Here is an 18,640-nt window from a genome sequence, read left to right on the forward strand (position 1 = left end):
CCTGGTGCCTGCTGCCCCCCAAGCCCTCACCCTCCTCTGCTGTTCTGACTCCTGCCCTTCTCACTGCCCTCAGCCTTCCTGAGACCTGCCCCCCTCTGCCAGCCCTTCTATCCCCCCTGTGCCCACTCCGATCAAGTGAGCTACCCCATCTCATCCCCTCTTCTAACACCTCCCTGTACACACCTGCCCTGCCTTTCTCTGGTGCTGGTCCCTCCCCTGCAGGTGTCTGCCCTTCTGCTTCACCCCCAGAATCCCCTGGCACCTGCACCTTCCCTTAGCCCTGCACCCTCCTGGTGCCTCCCCCTTCCCTCACTGCCCCTGCCTCCTTTGCCCTCTTTTTCCCTGGTGCCCACCCCGTCACCACCCTCTGCCCCCCCATTTCCCTCATGCTCCTGTGCCCTCACAGATACTTTGCTGCATCCCCGCCTTCCTCATGCCCACTGCTTCTTTCAAGCCTTCTCCCAGAATCTCCCCCCCCCCCCCGCTGTAGCCCCCAATGTCCTTCCCCTCTCCTCTCCCAGCATCACCCTGTCCCTCCTCCTACTGACAACTCCCCTCCTGCCCTTTTCCTCATTGTCTGCACTTGGCCCCCTGGCATTTGTCTCTTCTGCACCCCTGTCCCTTGTTGCCTTCCCCTTTCTTCTACTTCTTCTCCTGATCTCCTCCCCTCCTCTCCTCTCTCCTCAGCACAAGCCCCTTCCTCATATTTTTCCCCTCCCCTCCCCTCCGCCCAGCCCAGCCCAGCCCCTTCCCCTCCCCCAGGGCCAGCACTAGGTTTTTTGCTGCCCCAAGCAAAAGATTTCTCCCCCCCCCCCCTTTTTTGTTGTCTGTTACACAGGTTTGCATTTTTCAATGGGTTTTTTATTTGGTTTGTTTTTGTCACAGCTTTTTAGCCCTATAAATAGCAAATAGCATTTTCATGCCTTTTTTCCAAAAAGGCATAGGCGCTTCAAGTGAACTCCCCCTTTCACTCGCTGCTGGGTCACAGCAGCCTCTTCCCTGCCCTGTCCAGCCCCTCCCTATGGACAAGCACCCCTCACTCCCAACCCACAGGGGGAGCAGGGTGCTGAGACAGCACAGAGCCAGAGGGGTGCAGGGAACAGTGGGGAGGGTATGGGTGTGGCGCGGGGAACGGGAGACGCAGAGCCAGAGGGATCGGGGGGGAGCAGGGTGCGGTGGAGGCACGGAGACTGGGACACAGGGAATGGGAGGGGCAGAGGGATCGGGGTCTAGGGGCAGTGCAGGGAATGGGCAACACAGAGCTGGGGGGGCAGGGATCAGGGGGAGCAGGGTGCGGGATGCAAGGGTGGTGTAGAGTCAGAGCGTCGCAGGGAAGAAGGGGAGCAGGGACTCCGGGGTGCAGGGGAGTAGGGGCAGCGTGGGAAACAGGCGGCACTGGGGCTGTGGCAGGACTGGAGCCGGCGGGGCGGGTCCTGGCTGCACCATGTGCCGCAGCCAGCTCCCGGGGACACGTGGCCAGAGCCAAGCTACCGCTGCTCTTTAAAATCAGCTGGACCATGTCACGCCAGTGTCCTGGCATCCCGCCCCGCCTCCTTGCGCCGGAGCTGCACGCAGGTAGCCCGGTGGCAAGAATCGCCGCACTTCCCCCTTCCCGGCGGCGCTCTGCTCCTCCACTGGCCAGTGGATCGGATGGGCGAGTGCGGTCTTCGGCCAGCCCATCACAACGGCCCACTGGGCCAGTCCGCTCCTGCACTCGCTAGCTGGTACACTCGCCCGTGGAGAGTAGATTTTATTTGTCAAGCCCTGGAAATGTGTATAACTCATTAAAGACCTTTTTATGGAAGATGCAGCTAGCACACATTATCAACGCATTGCTCACATAGCATGCTTTATATTTCTTTATGTTGCCCTCCTTAACTATTGGTGATGAGCAGTCAGCTGAGCATATACCCTTCGGGAAGAAAGACTTCTTGGAGGGGAGAACACATGAAGTGTTGAGTCACTAAAAACTGAAAGGTGATGGGTAGTGTCTGAAGTAAGCAAAGTGCATTGACTCTCTCAACTTCTCTCTTTCAGGCACCAACAGAGAGACAGCTGCGGTACAAAGAGAAAGTAGCAGAGCTGAGGAAGAAAAGGAATGCGGGATTAACCAAGGAACAGAAAGAAAAGTACATGGTATGGCAGCAGTTTTTTTCTTTAGTTCTTTTCTACAGTATACCACAAGTATATGGAGACTTGACTTTCCATTTGTTCTGCCGAATGCTGAGTTAACAACCTGGGGCACTTGGCAGGCCAGGGTTGGCATGGATTAATCTCCTAATATTTAATCGTTCCAGGAACACCGACAAACCTATGGCAACACTAGGGAACCCCTATTGGAAAACCTTACTAGCGAGTATGACCTAGAGCTTTTCCGAAGAGCACAAGCACGGGCCTCTGAAGACCTGGTGAGACTCTTAATCTTTAACATGTCTGATAGCAGCTGCCTTTGCTTTTCCAAGAGCGGGACGTCTCTAGTTTGTAGGGTTTCTGCTGATAAGTGAGTGAGACGAACCTCTGAACCGTGGATGTGAAAATGGCAATAGAATGCTGGGTGAAACATCTTCAGAATAAGAGCCAAGTCTGTGGAGTTTCTCCAAGTCGGGCTGTCTCCCCATATTCGTATCTTAATATACAGGGCTCGGCGAACCGCGGCGAGCCCCGCTCTCCAGCCGCGCTGTCCGGTGATCGAATGAACCCAGCTCTTCCGGGTTGCAATCTATTCGCCACGGGCGAGTAGATTGCATTATTTGTCGAGCCCTGTTAATATATCAGGACATAGAGGTGTCCGACAGCAATGAATTTGCCCGCAGTACAGTGGGAGGTGTGCATTTCCAGTCTTGGGCACTGTAAGAGCTCTGAGACGAGTTCAGTCCCATTTATCTAGTGTTTCTGCAGCTTTCCTCCTGTGAGAGAATCAACGAGCCCCGGGCCAGAAAGGGCAACAGCATCACATACTGAAAGAGTAGCTGAGGAATGCTGGAATTGAGAGTGTAAAATGCTTTCCGAGGCCAGCCTGTCAGTGCACTGCCATCCTGGAGTTCAAAACTGTCTTAAGCTAGACTGATAAGGGCTTCTGGAGATGCCACTTCCCATCTCCCAAAGCTGATCCAAAGCAGTTTTCATGGTCTCTGATCATAGCTTGGGATCACTGTGATCAGAATAGTCAGTTGCCCTTTTCCCCTTGTGGGAGGGAGAAAATACAAAGCCGCATGGAGGGGAATTTTGCTTTGAAGTTAACAATATAAGGAAAGGTAGGCTGAGTGATACGAGGTCCTAAAGATCACAGGCCACCATGGCGTGACAAAAAATTTGCTAATATATACTAGGCTGGAGAGTGCACATGAAATGCCCATCTGCCTTTTTAAGATGGGTCTGGGAAGAGTCTCATGGAAGGCACATAAATGTTTATTTCTCCCTTTCCTTTTTTATTACGTTCCCTTTATTTTTTTCCGCTGATAGGAGAAGTTGCGGCTTCAGGGCCAGATCACAGAAGGCAGCAACATGATTAAAACAATTGCCTTTGGCCGCTATGAGCTGGACACCTGGTATCATTCTCCCTACCCAGAAGAGTATGCTCGGTTGGGGCGCCTCTACATGTGTGAGTTCTGTCTCAAGTACATGAAGAGTCAGACAATACTACGCAGACACATGGTAAGTTTTTTGTGGTAGTTGCCCAGTTCTTTCGGTTTAGAGATTGAAATTATGATGAAAACACATCAAAACACAAGAGCTGTTTTGGTCTCTACTACTCCATTTTGGAGCCTGCCTGACTAAATGCTGAGTGAAAATACAGCTGTGCACAGCTATGAAAGGAAGACAGGTTTTCTCAGATTGTCTTAATCCCCAGGCCAGCTGAATGGACTCCAGTGGAATAGGGGCTGGTGGGAATCCATCTTATCATTGTAGCTGAACCGGAATGCATTTTTCCCTACTGGGAACACTTGCTCTGTAACCAAGAGGACACAGCTCTTTTGGCCCTCAGAGCAGCTGCTAAACCACGATTATTACCCTAACTTTTACTTCAGGGGGTAGCTGAGTTAGTCTGTACAGAAAAAAACAACAAATGATCTGGTAGCACTTTAGAGACTAACAAAACGTAGAAGTTATCATGAGCTTTCGTGGGCACAGCCCACTTCTTCAGATGACCAGAGTTTTGAGTTTAGGATGTGCAGACCCAAAATAAATAGGAGAGAAGGGAGGGGGAGACAGGGAGCAGAGGGTATAGAAAATTCAGGAAGGTAGAGGGAATCAGTAAGTATCTGAAGATTAGGAAGTTAAAACGAAGCAGATAAGAATCAAAGCTGCTTCGTTTTAACTACCCAATCTTCAGACACTTACTGATTCCCTCTACCTTCCTGAATTTTCTATACCCTCTGCTCCCTGTCTCCCCCTCCCTTCTCTCCTATTTATTTTGGGTCTGCACATCCTAAACTCAAAACTCTGGTCATCTGAAGAAGTGGGCTGTGCCCACGAAAGCTCATGATACCATCTACATGTTTTATTAGTCTATAAAGTGCTACCAGACCATTGGTTGATTTTTTTCCCCCTAACTTTTACTGTTATTTTCTTGTAGGCAAAATGTGTCTGGAAACATCCGCCAGGGGATGAAATTTACCGCAAAGGCTCTATTTCTGTGTTTGAAGTAGATGGGAAAAAGAATAAGGTAATCAGATTTGCAGCGGTGGCATAGTCCTGCTTCTGGAGTTCCCCTTTCTACTGCACTTTATGGGTGCGTCTAGACTGGCAAGATTTTGCGCAAAAGCGGCCACTTTTCCGCAAAAACTTGCCAGCTGTCTACACAGGCCGCTTGAATTTGCGCAAGAGCACTGACTTTGTAAGAATACTTGCACAAGAGGGCCAATGTAGACAGGCACCTTAATTTTTTGCGCAAGAAAGCCCAATGGCTAAAATGGTGAGCGGGGCTTTCTTGCGCAAAAGCGCGTCTAGCCTGGCCACGGATGCTTTTGCGCCAAAGCATCCGTGCCAATCTAGACGCTCTTTTGCGGAAATACTTTTAACGGAAAAACTTTTCCATTAAAAGTATTTCTGCAAAATCATGCCAGTCTAGATGCAGCCTATATGTCGTCCACCGTACACTGTAGAGAAGCAGGAGATGTTGGTGTCTTTCCCTCTGATTCCAAAGGGGGCACTGGGGCCTACTTTCCCTCTTCTCACAGTGCTAGCAGGTATCTTGTATGCACTGGATGGGTCTTGCAACAGAGCACCTGAATAAGGTCTATCTGCATCTTCCTTCTGGCTGTGTCTTAGTCCTTCTGCACACCTATGATTTCATGTGCTTGTTCAGATACAAATACTGGTGCAATAGCCTCTAGCAACTATTTGTCCAGTTCCCCTCTGGAACCCTAATGAGGGTTCCTATTTCCTGCCACCATGGCGTGTCTCTCATTCAGTGACGAATGGTCTAAACTGCAGTGGAGCAGCCTAGTGCTGTTGCTGCTTAGAGCATTCACAGTTGACTGGCACAGAGTGAAGACCGGCAGGGACAACTGAGGCCTTAGTCTCATGAAGTGGTATTGTTGTCTCCAAATGGCCAGAGCCATTGCTATAGGGATGGCCCTTTGAAGCCCTGTTAGATACTTCTATTGAGGGGTGGTGTTGCCATGGTTAAAATTGAAGCTGTTTGGAAAAAGGCATTTTGGGGAAGAACAAACTAATCTAATCTGTATTTTGTTAGTTCCCATCCTTTCGAAAGTGGAAGGGATTCTCTTTCAGGGGATGTTGCATCATAGTAAACAGGTGTGTCATATTATCCTTCTGCTTCCAGATCTACTGCCAAAATCTGTGCCTGCTGGCAAAGCTTTTCTTGGACCATAAGACTCTGTATTATGATGTCGAGCCTTTCCTCTTCTACGTCATGACTGAAGCTGACAACACTGGCTGCCACCTGATAGGGTATTTCTCCAAGGTCAGTAGAAATCATCCTCCGATACACTTCAATCCGGTACTTACGCTGTAGTTAGAGATGGATATCATTTGTGCAGGCCCTGTCTCCTCGGTTTCCTGCAAGTCCCAACATCTAAGTAGCAAAAAAGTGTCGAGGAAGAGCTAAAATTTCAAAGCAAAGCAAGAAAAGCTTGTCAGATGCATTGTTTTTGTAGCTTTCCTAATTGCTAGCAAAATCAAATTTGCTAGGAGACATTGTTATATTAAACAACAAGGAGTCCTGTGGCGCCCTGGAGGCTAACAGATTTATTTGGGAAAAAGCTTTTGTGAGTAAAAACCACTTCCTCACATGTATGAAGTAGAGTATGGCTATCCTTCCGAGACTTGTATTAAATAGCAATTCGTAACCATTTGTGTGCAAGTTAACGGGGATCTCATTGGCTCAAATGGAGATGAAGTTAGAATCATTTTCTAGTAATAATCTTTTTATCCCTAGAGCTTTATAGAGCACTTTGAGATGGGACCATATATTCATTTTATAGATAGGGTAACCGAGGAACAAAGGTGAAGTGACTTTCCCAAGGCCACACCACCTGTCTGTGTCAGACTTTAGGGTAGAAGACTGGTCTCATGGCTCCTAGTCCTGTGCCTTGTCTGCGCAACCATGTTCCCTCTTTAATAGAAGTATCTCTAATCTTTTTACTGAATGCGTTTTACATCTTTGTGAAGCACATTTCCTAGCTGTCTTTACTTAAATGCATTGTCTATAGTGTAGTTGTCCTATGAGAGTAAACATTGCTGCAAATGAGAGCCATTAGACAGTAGAATAAATAGCCTTCCAAGGGGAGTGTTGGAAGCTCTTTCTCTTAAGCTACCTGAATTATGACTGGGTAAAGCTGTAAAGAAAAGTCCTGCATTGGCCTGTGGATAATGTTGTCCTAATGATCTCTTCCCTCACTAAGCTAATGGGCTACGTCTACACTGGCCCCTTTTTCGAAAGGGGCATGCTAATTTTAAACTTTGTAATAGGGAAATCCGCGGGGGATTTAAATATCCCCCGCGGGATTTAAATAAAGATGTCCGCTGCTTTTTTCCGGCTTGGGGAAAAGCCGGAAAAAAGCATCTAGATTGGCCCGATCCTCCGGAATAAAGCCCTTTTCCGGAGGATCTCTTCAAAGTAGGAATAAGAGATCCTCCGGAAAAGGGCTTTATTCCGGAGGATCGGGCCAGTCTAGACGCTTTTTTCCGGCTTTTCCCCAAGCCGGAAAAAAGGGGCGGACATCTTTATTTAAATCCCGCGGGGGATATTTAAATCCCCCGCAGATTTCCCTATTACGAAGTTTAAAATTAGCATGCCCCTTTCGTAAAAGGGGCCAGTGTAGACGTAGCCATGGTGCAGAGTGCATATTGTTCTGACTTTATTGGCACGGGCAGTTAAGTCAGCTGTTGGATTCAGAACAAAGATTGGCGTGACAGTTCTACCCTCATGTCCTTGCTGCTGTTCTAAATCAGCACTCTTTCACGACAGGGCTCTCTTTGTCTTTTTTCTTACTAGCAATCATAAGAACATAAGAGCGGCCAGACTGGGTCAGCCCAAAGGTCCATCTAGCCCAGTGTCTTGTCAGCCAACAGTGGCCAGCACCAGATGCCCCAGAGGGAGGGATCACAACAAGTAATCTTCACACGATCCCTCCCTGTCTCCCACTTCCAGACAAACAGAGGCTAAGGACACCATTCCTACTCATCGGCTACGTCTAGACTGGCATGATTTTCCGCAAATGCTTTCAACAGAAAAGTTTTTCCGTTAAAAGCATTTACGGAAAAGAGCATCTAGATTGGTACGGACACTTTTCCGCAAAAGCACTTTTTGTGGAAAAGTGTCCATGCCAATCTAGACGCGGTTTTGCGCAAGAAAGCCCCGATCGCCATTTTCGCGATCGGGGCTTTTTTGCGCAAAACAATACCGCGTTGTCTACACTGGCCCTCTTGCGCAAAAGCATTTGCGCAAGAGGGCTTTTGACCGAACGGGAGCAGCATAGTATTTCCGCAAGAACAATGACAATCTTACATTAGATCGTCAGTGTTCTTGCGGAAATTCAAGCAGCCAGTGTAGACAGCTGGCAGTTTTTCTGCAAAAGCAGTTGCTTTTGCGGAAAAACTTGCCAGTCTAGACGCAGCCACCCTGGTTAATAGCCATTGATGGTCCTAACCTCCATGAATCTGTCTAGCTCTTCTTTGTTCTTGTTCAAAAGAGTGGCTGATGCAGTAATAAACTCTTAAGCCAGCACAGGTGGGTGGAGGAAGCTTACACTGAAAAGTTTAGTTGTCAGACTGGCTATACAGCGCTGTGTCACTCAACTTCTCTTGTCTCAGTTGGGCTGCCTTGTCCTTTTGCAATAGTGATGTACTTGCTGTTTGTGCAGATTGAGTTCTGCTGATCCAGTTCCCCTCTTCTTTCTTTCAGGAGAAGAATTCTTTCCTCAACTACAATGTGTCTTGTATCCTGACTATGCCCCAGTATATGAGGCAGGGTTATGGCAAAATGCTCATTGACTTCAGTAAGTATATGGAAAAGTTAGGGCAAAATTTTTCAGTTGTGCTTGTGAAATGAGGCAAATCTTATTCAAAGGTTCAGATATTGTCTCTTCTTGCCTTGACCTTTTGAGGAGGAGAGCAATGCACAGCTGAATCGGACAAGGTGCCTTCAAACCACACTTATCCATAGTGTATCTGTGCCCTTGACTCACAGAAGAGCTGCTGAGCACACACTCCTGCATATGCGTGCCAGTGAGACCGTTCAGGGCAGGAATGTAAGGGAGATGGGGGTATAGAAGCAGCCAGTCGAGAGAAGAGCCTTTAGCATGGTTCCCATCCAGATATTGGTACTCACTTGTAGGGAAACTTACACCAACAAAATCTCCACAGTTGTCTCTTTGGTTCTGTTCAAGTGCGTCTCAGATAATACTGATTAGGGATGTAAAATCCCATTTAATTGGTTAGCCAGTTAAACGTAGCGGTAAGGGTGCTGCTTATTGGTTAACGATTCTCATCCCTAATATGATGCAAGTTAGCAGGATTTCCTGGGCTGAATTAGAATTGCTCACCACCTAACAAGCTATAGTTGGTCTGTCTGCATGGGAAAAGACTTCTGAGCTGCTTCTCCAGTGCTGCACATAAGGTGTTTTTCAGGAGGCATTGGCTGCCCTAGATTAACTATTTCTTGGTGAATTTATGCAACACGTGTGTTGCTTTTTGAGCATCTGCACTGACAAATCCCTGTAGTTCGCTGTAGTCAGTGGACAGGAGTGAGCCTGGTATACGATGAGTAAATACGTTCTCTTACTTACAGGTTATTTACTCTCCAAAGTGGAAGAAAAAGTCGGTTCTCCAGAACGGCCATTGTCTGACTTGGGTCTTATCAGCTACCGTAGTTACTGGAAGGAAGTACTTCTTCGTTATCTGCATAATTTCCAAGGCAAAGAGATCTCTATCAAAGGTGTGTTCTAGTGCTAAATAAGCTTGTAGGGAATTTGTTCAGGAATGTTTCTGTGTTCTTTGTTCTGCACCTCTTTTCCCAAATGTGCTGTGACTGATGTTTGGTTTTTCCCTCATGGGTCCATTACTTTCTCTTACTTGGGGTTATTCTAGAACAGGGGTTGGCAACCTACAGCACGTGAGCCGATTTTCAGTGGCATGTGGAGTCTACGGCGGGAGCCTGTGCAGCCACTAGGCTTGGAGCACCAGCTCCGGGTGCACGGGAGGGGGAGAGGTGATGAAAGCCCCAACTCACGTCCACTCCTGGTGTCCCCAAGAGCTGCCCTGGCTCCCTGCCCGCTTCTGCCAGGTTGCACAGGGATTCTGCAGAGCCAGGAGCTCCTCTCCTCCTTCCCTTCCTCTCCCTTCCCCCCGCCCCCCTCCCCCGTGGGAGAGGGAAGCGGGATTCGGGGTGAGGATGTAATGGGATTGGGGTGTGATGGGGTCAGGCTCAGAGGGTTGGGGTTTTTGGAGTAGTTTTTTTGCTTTTCACTTGCGTGGTCTCCAACTTGATAGTTCACCATCCCTGCCATAAATAAAGAAAATACTGAAACCTTTTGTTTTGGACATAAATTAATATTTTACTTTATTTAAAATGAAGTTTGATAAACTAACATGAAAGAGTTAAAACGCTTAATCTGTTTAATAATTTAAACTAAACCGTTCTCCCTAGCTGCAGCCCTAGCAAAATGGCTTGGGTGTAATTATATAATTAACAGTGAGTTTCCATTAGTCACTTATGGTCTATGGAAAGGTTTGCATTGAGCCAGGTGGTCCACAGACCAGAAAGTTTGAGAACCACTGTGCTAGAGGGTGAGAGTTGCCCGAGCTGCAGCTCTGGGGCTGGGTGGCGGCAGGGGCTGCTGAAGGGAGAGGAAAATGCGTGGGGAAGAAGGGGTGTCCTCCTTCCCCGGGTGCCTGGGTCCCTGGCAGAAAGGTGAGGGCAACATGGACCAGACCCCCATGGGACCCTGCCCACAGCAGTGCTGGACACTCCAGGGTCACCCATTTGCCCCCACTTTACCCATTTCCCTGAACCTCCCACCCCCTAAGTCATCCTGACCTCAGCCTGTGTTAACAATCTAGCATCGCACCCCTTCAAGATTGGAACCAGTGCTGACTTCCTGCGGGCGGGGGGAGGAGTCCCGAGGCGCCATGCCACATCCACTTTCCAGGAAAGTGCACGCACGCTGCTCCTCCCCTCCCCTCCCCTCCCCTCCCCTCCCCTCCCCTCCCCACGAGAAAAGCCGAAGTGGAGCCCAGGGCAGGAGACCAAGTGGGGTGGGTGGTAGAGAGAACACCCCCCCCCCCCCCCCGGAAAGAAGCGCGACCCAAGATAGGAGGGTAAATCTTTGCACTTGACTTCGGAAAGGTTGCCAACCCCTGTTCTAGACTTGAGTAGGTGGGTTTTTGTCTTGCGCAACTAGTTTTAAAATGAAGCTAGGTTGCTAGGCTTTGAAGATTCCCAAAGCACCCATATGTCTGCCCTTAGTTAACTGTCTATTTAAAAAAAAAAATAAAGTGAGCAATAGGGATCAAGATAGCAAGTTGAAAGGCAGCTCCATTCTGCTCTCCAGCACAACTGTCTACAGAGAAGCAAGAACAAATAGAACACAAAATTAGGTGACTGGGCATGAAAGTGGTAGGTGAATTTTAATGCACATTGGCAAACATCATTCCAACTGTACATATAAAATGATAGGAACTAAATTAGCTGTTGCCACCCAAGAGCGAGATCTTGGAGTCATTGTGGATAGTTCTCTGAAAATGTCCACTCAGTGTGCAGCGGCAGTCAAAAAAGCAAATAGAATGTTAGAAACCATTAAGAAAGGAATAGAGAATAAGACGGAGAATAGCTTATTGCCTCTGTATAAATCCATGGAACACCCATATCTTGAATATTGCATGCATATTTCACCTCAAAAAAGATGTCATAGACTCATAGACTTTAAGGTCAGAAGGGACCATTATGATCATCTAGTCTGACCCCCTGCACAATGCAGGCCACAGAATCTCACCCACCCCCTCCTAAAATAGTCCTCTCACCTATATCTCAGATATTGAAGCCTTCAAATAGTTTGAAGACCCCAGGATGCAGAGAATCCTCCAGCTGTGATCTGTACCCCATGCTACAGAGGAAGGCGAAAAACCTCCAGGGTCTCTGCCAATCTGCCCTGGAGGAAAATTCCTTCCTGACCCCAAATATGGCGATCAGCTAAACTCTGAGCATGTGAGCGAGACTCACCAGCCAGACACCCAGAAAGTCCTCTATAGTAACTCCTATCATCCCTCCATTACCTATTTACCACTGATAATGAATGGTCAATTAGGGTACGTCTAGACTACATAGCTCCGTCAATGGAGCCATGTACATTTGTTTGTTCGGCAAAGGGAAATGAAGCCGCGATTTAAATAATCGCAGCTTCATTTAAATTTAAATGGCTGCCCCGCTTTTCCGATCAGCTGTTTGACGGCAGATCGGGGCAGTCTGGATGCTCCCCTGCTGACATGAAAGCCCTTTATCAACCTCCCTGGTAAACCTCATCCTACGAGGCATAACAGGGAGGTCGATAAAGGGCTTTCAGGTCGGCGTGGGAGCGTCCAGACTAGCGCGGTGAGCCGATAAACAGCTGATCAGCTGTTTGTCGGCTCAGCGCGGCAGCCATTTAAATTTAAATGAAACCGTGATTATTTAAATCGCGGCTTCATTTCCCTCTGCCGATCAGCCTAATCTATATGGCTCCATCAATGAAGCCATGTAGTTTAGACACATCCTTAGTTACCAAGATCATGTTATCTCATCAAACTTGAATATTGCATGCATATATCACCTCAAAAAGATGTCTTTGCATTGGAAAAGGTTCAGAAAAGGGTAACAAAAATTAGGGGTGTGAAACAACTGCCATATGAGTAGAGATTAAAAAGACTGGGACTTTTCAGTTTGGAAAAGCGATGACTAGGGAGGGATATGATAGAGGTCCATGAAATTATGTATTATTTATGTGTTTCTATACCACAAGAACGAGAGGTCACCAAATTAAATTAAAGGTAGCGGGCTTAAAACAAATAAAAGGAAGTTTTTCTTCAAAGAACACAGAGTCAACCTGTGGAACCATTGCGTTTGCAGACTGGCTACAGAGAGTACCAGAAGGTGGATGATGGTTTTGTGTAGAGGATGAAATGCATTGCTAATTTAGAATATTAATTTCAAAATGGAAAAATTGGCCAAGGAGAGAATGCTAAAAATACGTTAAGTATATGCAGTAATAGCTCTGTTGACTTCATTACTGGCAGCTTGTATAGAGTCTAAGGTGTAATCCAAAGTGCTTTCAATTAATTAAGCCACACAGCCACTGCTTGGGTGATAACAGTTATCCCTCTTTCACAAATGAGGAAATTTGATGATGACTTGCCAAGGTCACACAGCAAGTCAGTGACACAGCTGGGGATGAATTCCAGGCTCCCAATACTGCTCTTAGCACTAGATAACACTGCTGCCCTAAGGTTGACCAAACTGAAGCAGAGGAATGAGTGTTGGAATTCCAATTCACAAGGCATCTTGTGCGTATAATTATGAGGGGTGGATACAGCATAACACGGAGTTATATTTGAGAACGAAACCAATACAACAGCTGCAATCTTGAGAGAATTCCTTGGTGGTCTGGCCTGCTGCCTGCTATCTAATTGTGCACTGTGATCTTGTTTTTCAGAAATCAGCCAGGAGACTGCAGTGAACCCTGTTGATATTGTTAGTACTCTGCAGGCACTTCAGATGCTCAAGTACTGGAAGGGAAAACACCTGGTCTTAAAGAGACAGGTAAGAGTTCTGATGACTACACCTGCACTTTTGAATTCTTACAGTCCAGCTTTGTGTGCTAGACGTGTAGGATAATATTCTGTTTTAACCTACATTCCTTATGCATTGTATTGAGTTTTCATCCATTTTGATTCTGACGAGGGAGCTTTCTAAACTTATAAACAAACTATCTTCAGGAGGATTTGCAGTCTGACTTTTTTTCCCCCGTCCTAGCTCAACTAGTGTAGAAATCCTCTACTTTTCAACTACTTTCTGTGCTGTTTTTTGACATAGGGGAATTCTATTGCTAGTCTTAAGACATTTAAATCCCCAAAACCAGTTCCCCTCTTGGTTGCTTTTTTATTTCCCCTTCCTGGGGCTTTCACTTATAGATGAAGGTCTGCCTGACCTATACTGTCTGTGGAGATCTAGAAAGTAATATGGGCTGTTCTGTTCACAATGTGTCATTTCTCTGGTACCAAACAGGTAGTGGGCAGGTCACCTTCAAAGTGCTGGATTCATATGTGGGTTTTCCAATGGATAATTCACATTGGTTACTCTCTTTGGTTTAATGTGCCCTTTCATGCTCTCTTTCTCAGGATCTGATTGACGAGTGGATAGCCAAAGAGGCAAAAAGATCAAACACCAATAAGACAATGGATCCCAGTTGTTTGAAATGGACCCCTCCCAAGGGAACTTAACTGGCCATCACCCCTGAAGCCAGTGAAGAACCCCAGCAGTAGGAAGTACCCTAGGGATCTCTGTTGTATCTGTTGCTGTTGTGATTGGCTGGTACAGTACCCTCCAGGAAGATCAGTTCCCCTTGGTACTGTTCTGGCCCAGATCTTTTGCGCACACCACAGACGCTGGTTCTGAGGAACTTTATGTTTCGGCCTCAATGAGGTTGCAAGGATTGGATCTGTATAGGACCCAAATGAAGCTCCTAGCAGCACTGGCCCAAGGAGTTCTGATATCTGGTACTGTACCTGTCCAGTCACTGGTCCTACCTTCATGTTCTTACTCCAATGAGGTTGTGTTGTGTCCTATAATCTGTTCGTGTTCCTTTCTACAGGCACTCTGCTTTCTAAGTCACAGACGGGACAGCTTCTGTGGCCTTTGAACGAGGTCTATTAGTCTGTTCTCCAAATTCTGTTCATGTTTTGTTTGGGAGAAGCATTGTAATTCTACACTTAAGCAGGTTCCCAGCGTGTTGCCAGTATATTGTCTTTAGCATTGTTATAACTAACCTGTGTATCAGTTAGTTTCAGTAAGACCGCATGACGTCTCTTTAAAGAGCGCACATAATATACCAGGTCTCCGTGTAACAAAAACTGACTGCTAATATTGTACGCTCAGACTTGCACCTGTCAGTGAGTGGTGTGGTCACTGGTGTTACCCTGGAAGAGTCAAGTTTAATAGTGTGGGTGCATTTGATATACTGTTAAAAAATAACCCTTTTGGGTGCAGCAGGCTCTCCTGAGGTTACTACAAAGGCATGGCAGCTAGACAGGCCTCTTAAGTCAGATGTCATTGGTTCCCTCTTGCTGGAGTTGGTGGTTTCCTTTACACATACACTAAACTTGTTCCTGTATTTCAGCTTAGTTGGTTTCCTAAAATAATTTTCAATTGTAGCTCTTTGGAAGGATTCTATATTAAAGGAATACTATTACTGATTTCAAGTGAATTTGATAACCTTGTCCAAACAGCCACAGAAACTCTATAAAGCAATATCAATAGTTGTTAGATTGTCTAAAGCATACATTCTGCACATCAGCAGCGGCTCCAGCTAGCTGGGTGGATGGTTGCTTCTCTGTTGACAGAACTTCCTGTCTGTTCTTGTAGCACAACAGTGACCCACGCACATGTCCCTCTACTACCAAACAAAACCTCCATAAAATGGCTTTCAAATATAACCACTGTCCTTGTGCTGTGAGTTTCCTGTTTCTCTCATACCAGGGGAGAAGTATGAGGTGAGTGATAGCTGCAGTTAGATCTTTCCTATGGCTTCCTGTTGTGTGGTGTCTGAAATGAAGCTCTTACCATGCACTGGTAAGGAAGGGCAATTTCTTGTTAATCACTGACCATTCCCAGTATGGAGAAGTTCTCTGTGGGCCCTTTTATGGTGGGTTGTGTCTTTTTCTTTGCCTCCCTAAATAAATGGATCTCAGATCAAGATGTATATCCTTGTGGGCATTACTAAGGATTGCTGTCAAGTGCCCTTGGATCTTGTGTTGTAGCTGAAGATAAAATCTTGGAACCATCTGGCAGGGTGGAAACTCTTGGGAATGGGGAAGAAGGCCAGTCATGTACAAAAACTAAACCCTGTTTCCCTTGATGTGGTAGAATGTGCTATTCCTGTATCTACTTCTCAATAAAGCATGTTCTCTGCTCAAGTCGTCAATTCCTTTCTTTTAGTTTTCCTGAGCAGTGGGGATTTAAGGTGGCTCTTCAGTCGAGCGAGACTGCTCTTCCATTCCTGATGTCAGATACTTCCATTTTGAACCTGCCTTTAAGCTGTCAGGGTAATGGGGCTAGAGATTGAAGCAGACCTCAGGTTGGCTGTGATTAAAAATGTCCTAGATCCTGTGTTAGCTTTTAGAAAAGGCTTATAAGAACGGCCACACTGGGTCAGACCAAAGGTCCTTCTAGCCCAGTAGCCAGTCTGCCGACAGTGGCCAGCACCAGGTGCCCCAGAGAGGGTGGATCGAAGACAATGATCAAGCCATTTGTCTCCTGCCATCTCTCTCCAGCCTCTGACAAACAGGCCAAGGACACCATTTTATCCCCTGGCTAATAGCCTTTTATGGACCTAACCTCCATGAAATTATCTAGCTTCTCCTTAAACTCTGTTATAGTCCTAGCCTTCACAGCCTCCTCTGGCAAGGAGTTCCACAGGTTGACTACACGCTGTGTGAAGAAGAACTTTCTTTTATTAGTTTTAAACCTGCTACCCATTAATTTCATTTGGTGTCCTCTAGTTCTTCTATCTAGGGAACTAATAAATAACTTTTCTTTATCGGCCCTCTCCACACCACTCATGATTTTATAGACCTCTATCATATCCCCCCTCAGTCTCCTCTTTTCTAAACTGGAAAGTCCCAGTCGCTTTAACCTCTTCTCATATGGGACCCGTTCCAAACCCCTAATCATTTTAGTTGCCCTTTTCTGAACCCTTTCCAAAGCCAAAATATCTTTTTTGAGGTGAGGAGACCACATCTGTACACAGTATTCAAGATGTGGGCGTACCATCGTTTTATACAGGGGCAGTAAGATATTCTGGGTCTTATTTTCTATCCCTTTCCTAATAATTCCTAGCATCCTATTTGTCTTTTTGACTGCTGCTGCACATTGCGTGGAAGTTTTCAGAGAACTGTCCATGATAACTCCAAGATCTCTTTCCTGATTTGTCGTAGCCAAATTAGCCCCCATCATACTGTATGTATAGTTGGGGTTATTTTTCCCGATGTGCATTACTTTACACTTATCCACATTACATTTCATTTGCCATTTTGTTGCCCAGTCACTCAGTTTGCTGAGATCTTCTTGGAGTCCCTCACAGTCTGCTTCTGTCTTGATTATCCTAAACAGTTTTGTATCCTCTGCAAACTTTACTACCTCACTGCTTACCCCTTTCTCCAGATCATTTATGAATAAATTGAAAAGGATTGGTCCCAGGACTGACCCTTGGGGGACACCACTAGTTACCCCTCTCCAATCTGAAAATTTACCATTTATTCCTACCCTTTGTTTTCTGTCTTTTAACCAGTTCTTAATCCATGAAAGGATCTTCCTTCTTATCCCATGGCCATGTAGTTTACACAAGAGCCTTTGGTGATGGACCTTGTCAAAGGCTTTCTGAAAATCCAAGTATACTATATCTACTGGATCCTCCTTATCCGCATGTTTAATCCCTTCAAAGAACTCTAATAGATTAGCTCTCAGCAGTGGATGGTGCTGTTGGGAACATATAACTCTACTCTAGCCCTAAGAGTGTACTTCCACTTTTCCTCCTTCACACAATGCTGACTGTAGTGGCCACCCGACATTGTTTGAGAAGGGAGGCGCTTTCAAGGACTGGTGGTCCTACTTGTTTTCCCGAGCTGTTCTGCCATGATCAAGGCACCTTTTAGTTTCCTGTTCTCTGCTGGTGTCATGCAATTTAATCTTCTGAGGACTGGAATGCTTTAGTTTCACTGAAGTCTTTAAGGTTAATAGAGGGGTATCTGACAATTCATGGGCTGGGCTACATCGGAAGTAAGATTTGGGTGATCTGATATTCCCTTCTGACCTTAAACTATTTGAAACCAGACCTATTGCTCCCCTTTCTCTCCTCCTCTCTCCCCCCCCCCCCGGAGAGTTTTTTGAAGAACTATATCCTGACTTGAAGATCAAAAGTTTGAAGTTCCAGGCAGACCTCAAAGATTTTGAGCCTTTGCTACACTTTGATTTAAATTAGAAGCTAATCAAACTGCTCTGGTCACATCTCTCACTAGAGAGTCACTGTGGGAAGCAACTCAGCCTGGGTTCCTCTTTTTTCTACCACACTGTCTTACACGATCAGTGGTATGAGAATCTGTGTGCCTACCTGTGTTACCATCTGGAGCTGGAAGCTTTTCATCTCTCCCTCCATAAAGAAGGCAGAGCCTTTGATTGGCAAGGAGAATATATGAAACCTCTGATCCATGCACTGCCAAATAGTTTTGTTGGGATCATTCCCCCACTCTTCTTGAGCAGAACGGTTGGAGATTAGAAATAAGGGAAAGTCGCACCCCAGTGAAGTCTGATACTCTTGCTGCAGGGAGCAATTGATCTTTGTAGCTGTACCAGTAGGTTACTGCCCCATTTATTAGATTACAGGGACAAGAGGAAATAAACTGCTGCACAATGCTTTTGTGAGGATGGCAAAGTGTTTGGGGAGGGGTGTTTCTTCTCTAGCTCGGCCACTGTAGGGGTCTTGAGATGAAGCTAGTGCTGAGTTTGTTCTGAGGCTACTAATGATCATGCTCTTAAGGGCAAGTTTACTGAATGCAGTAGCCACTTTGCTGCATTCTCCATTTGAGGCTCCAGTTCATCATGCCCATACCTACTCGCGGGATGTCCCTGACCATTACACTGCGGAGCAATCGGTCTGTGTCCAAATAGAAAACAATCGCCAGGCCTGCTCACGATGAGTTGACTGCAAGCTTTTCAGGTGCTGGTTTGTGCTCACTGCACAATGGGTGCTTATTAGATAATGAAGTGAAATGGGAGAGGGAGACAAAATAAAGCTTTGTCGTAAACTATACCCATCAGCCTCTCCTCACTTGAATTACACAACTTGTATGTCCCCAGTTGCTCCCTGCAGTCAGCTTATTAACTGAAAACACAGAAAGAAAGAGCAGCTTCTCCTTCCTCTGTTTTGAT

The 18,640-nt window shown here is 46.3% G+C and overlaps 1 protein-coding gene across 3 annotated transcripts in view; it reads left to right on the forward strand.

Annotated features, from left to right (window-relative positions):
- KAT7 (lysine acetyltransferase 7) overlaps positions 1–18,640 on the forward strand; it is a 36,789-nt gene that overhangs the window by 7,684 nt on the left and 10,465 nt on the right. The window contains exons 7-15 of one of the 3 annotated variants that reach the window (XM_006120430.2): positions 2,038–2,136; positions 2,298–2,408; positions 3,463–3,654; positions 4,577–4,666; positions 5,789–5,929; positions 8,372–8,465; positions 9,257–9,403; positions 13,152–13,258; positions 13,837–18,614. In XM_006120430.2, coding sequence (XP_006120492.2) covers positions 2,038–2,136; positions 2,298–2,408; positions 3,463–3,654; positions 4,577–4,666; positions 5,789–5,929; positions 8,372–8,465; positions 9,257–9,403; positions 13,152–13,258; positions 13,837–13,938 — 1,083 coding nt within the window. In that variant the 3' untranslated portion in view covers positions 13,939–18,614. Of the gene's footprint in view, positions 1–2,037; positions 2,137–2,297; positions 2,409–3,462; positions 3,655–4,576; positions 4,667–5,788; positions 5,930–8,371; positions 8,466–9,256; positions 9,404–13,151; positions 13,259–13,836; positions 18,615–18,640 lie in introns of those variants that run through there. The other 2 variants (XM_025183263.2, XM_025183262.2) reach the window with 2 other exon arrangements.

Source organism: Pelodiscus sinensis, chromosome 29, assembly GCF_049634645.1.
Source record: "Pelodiscus sinensis isolate JC-2024 chromosome 29, ASM4963464v1, whole genome shotgun sequence".
NCBI lineage: Eukaryota > Metazoa > Chordata > Testudines > Trionychidae > Pelodiscus > Pelodiscus sinensis.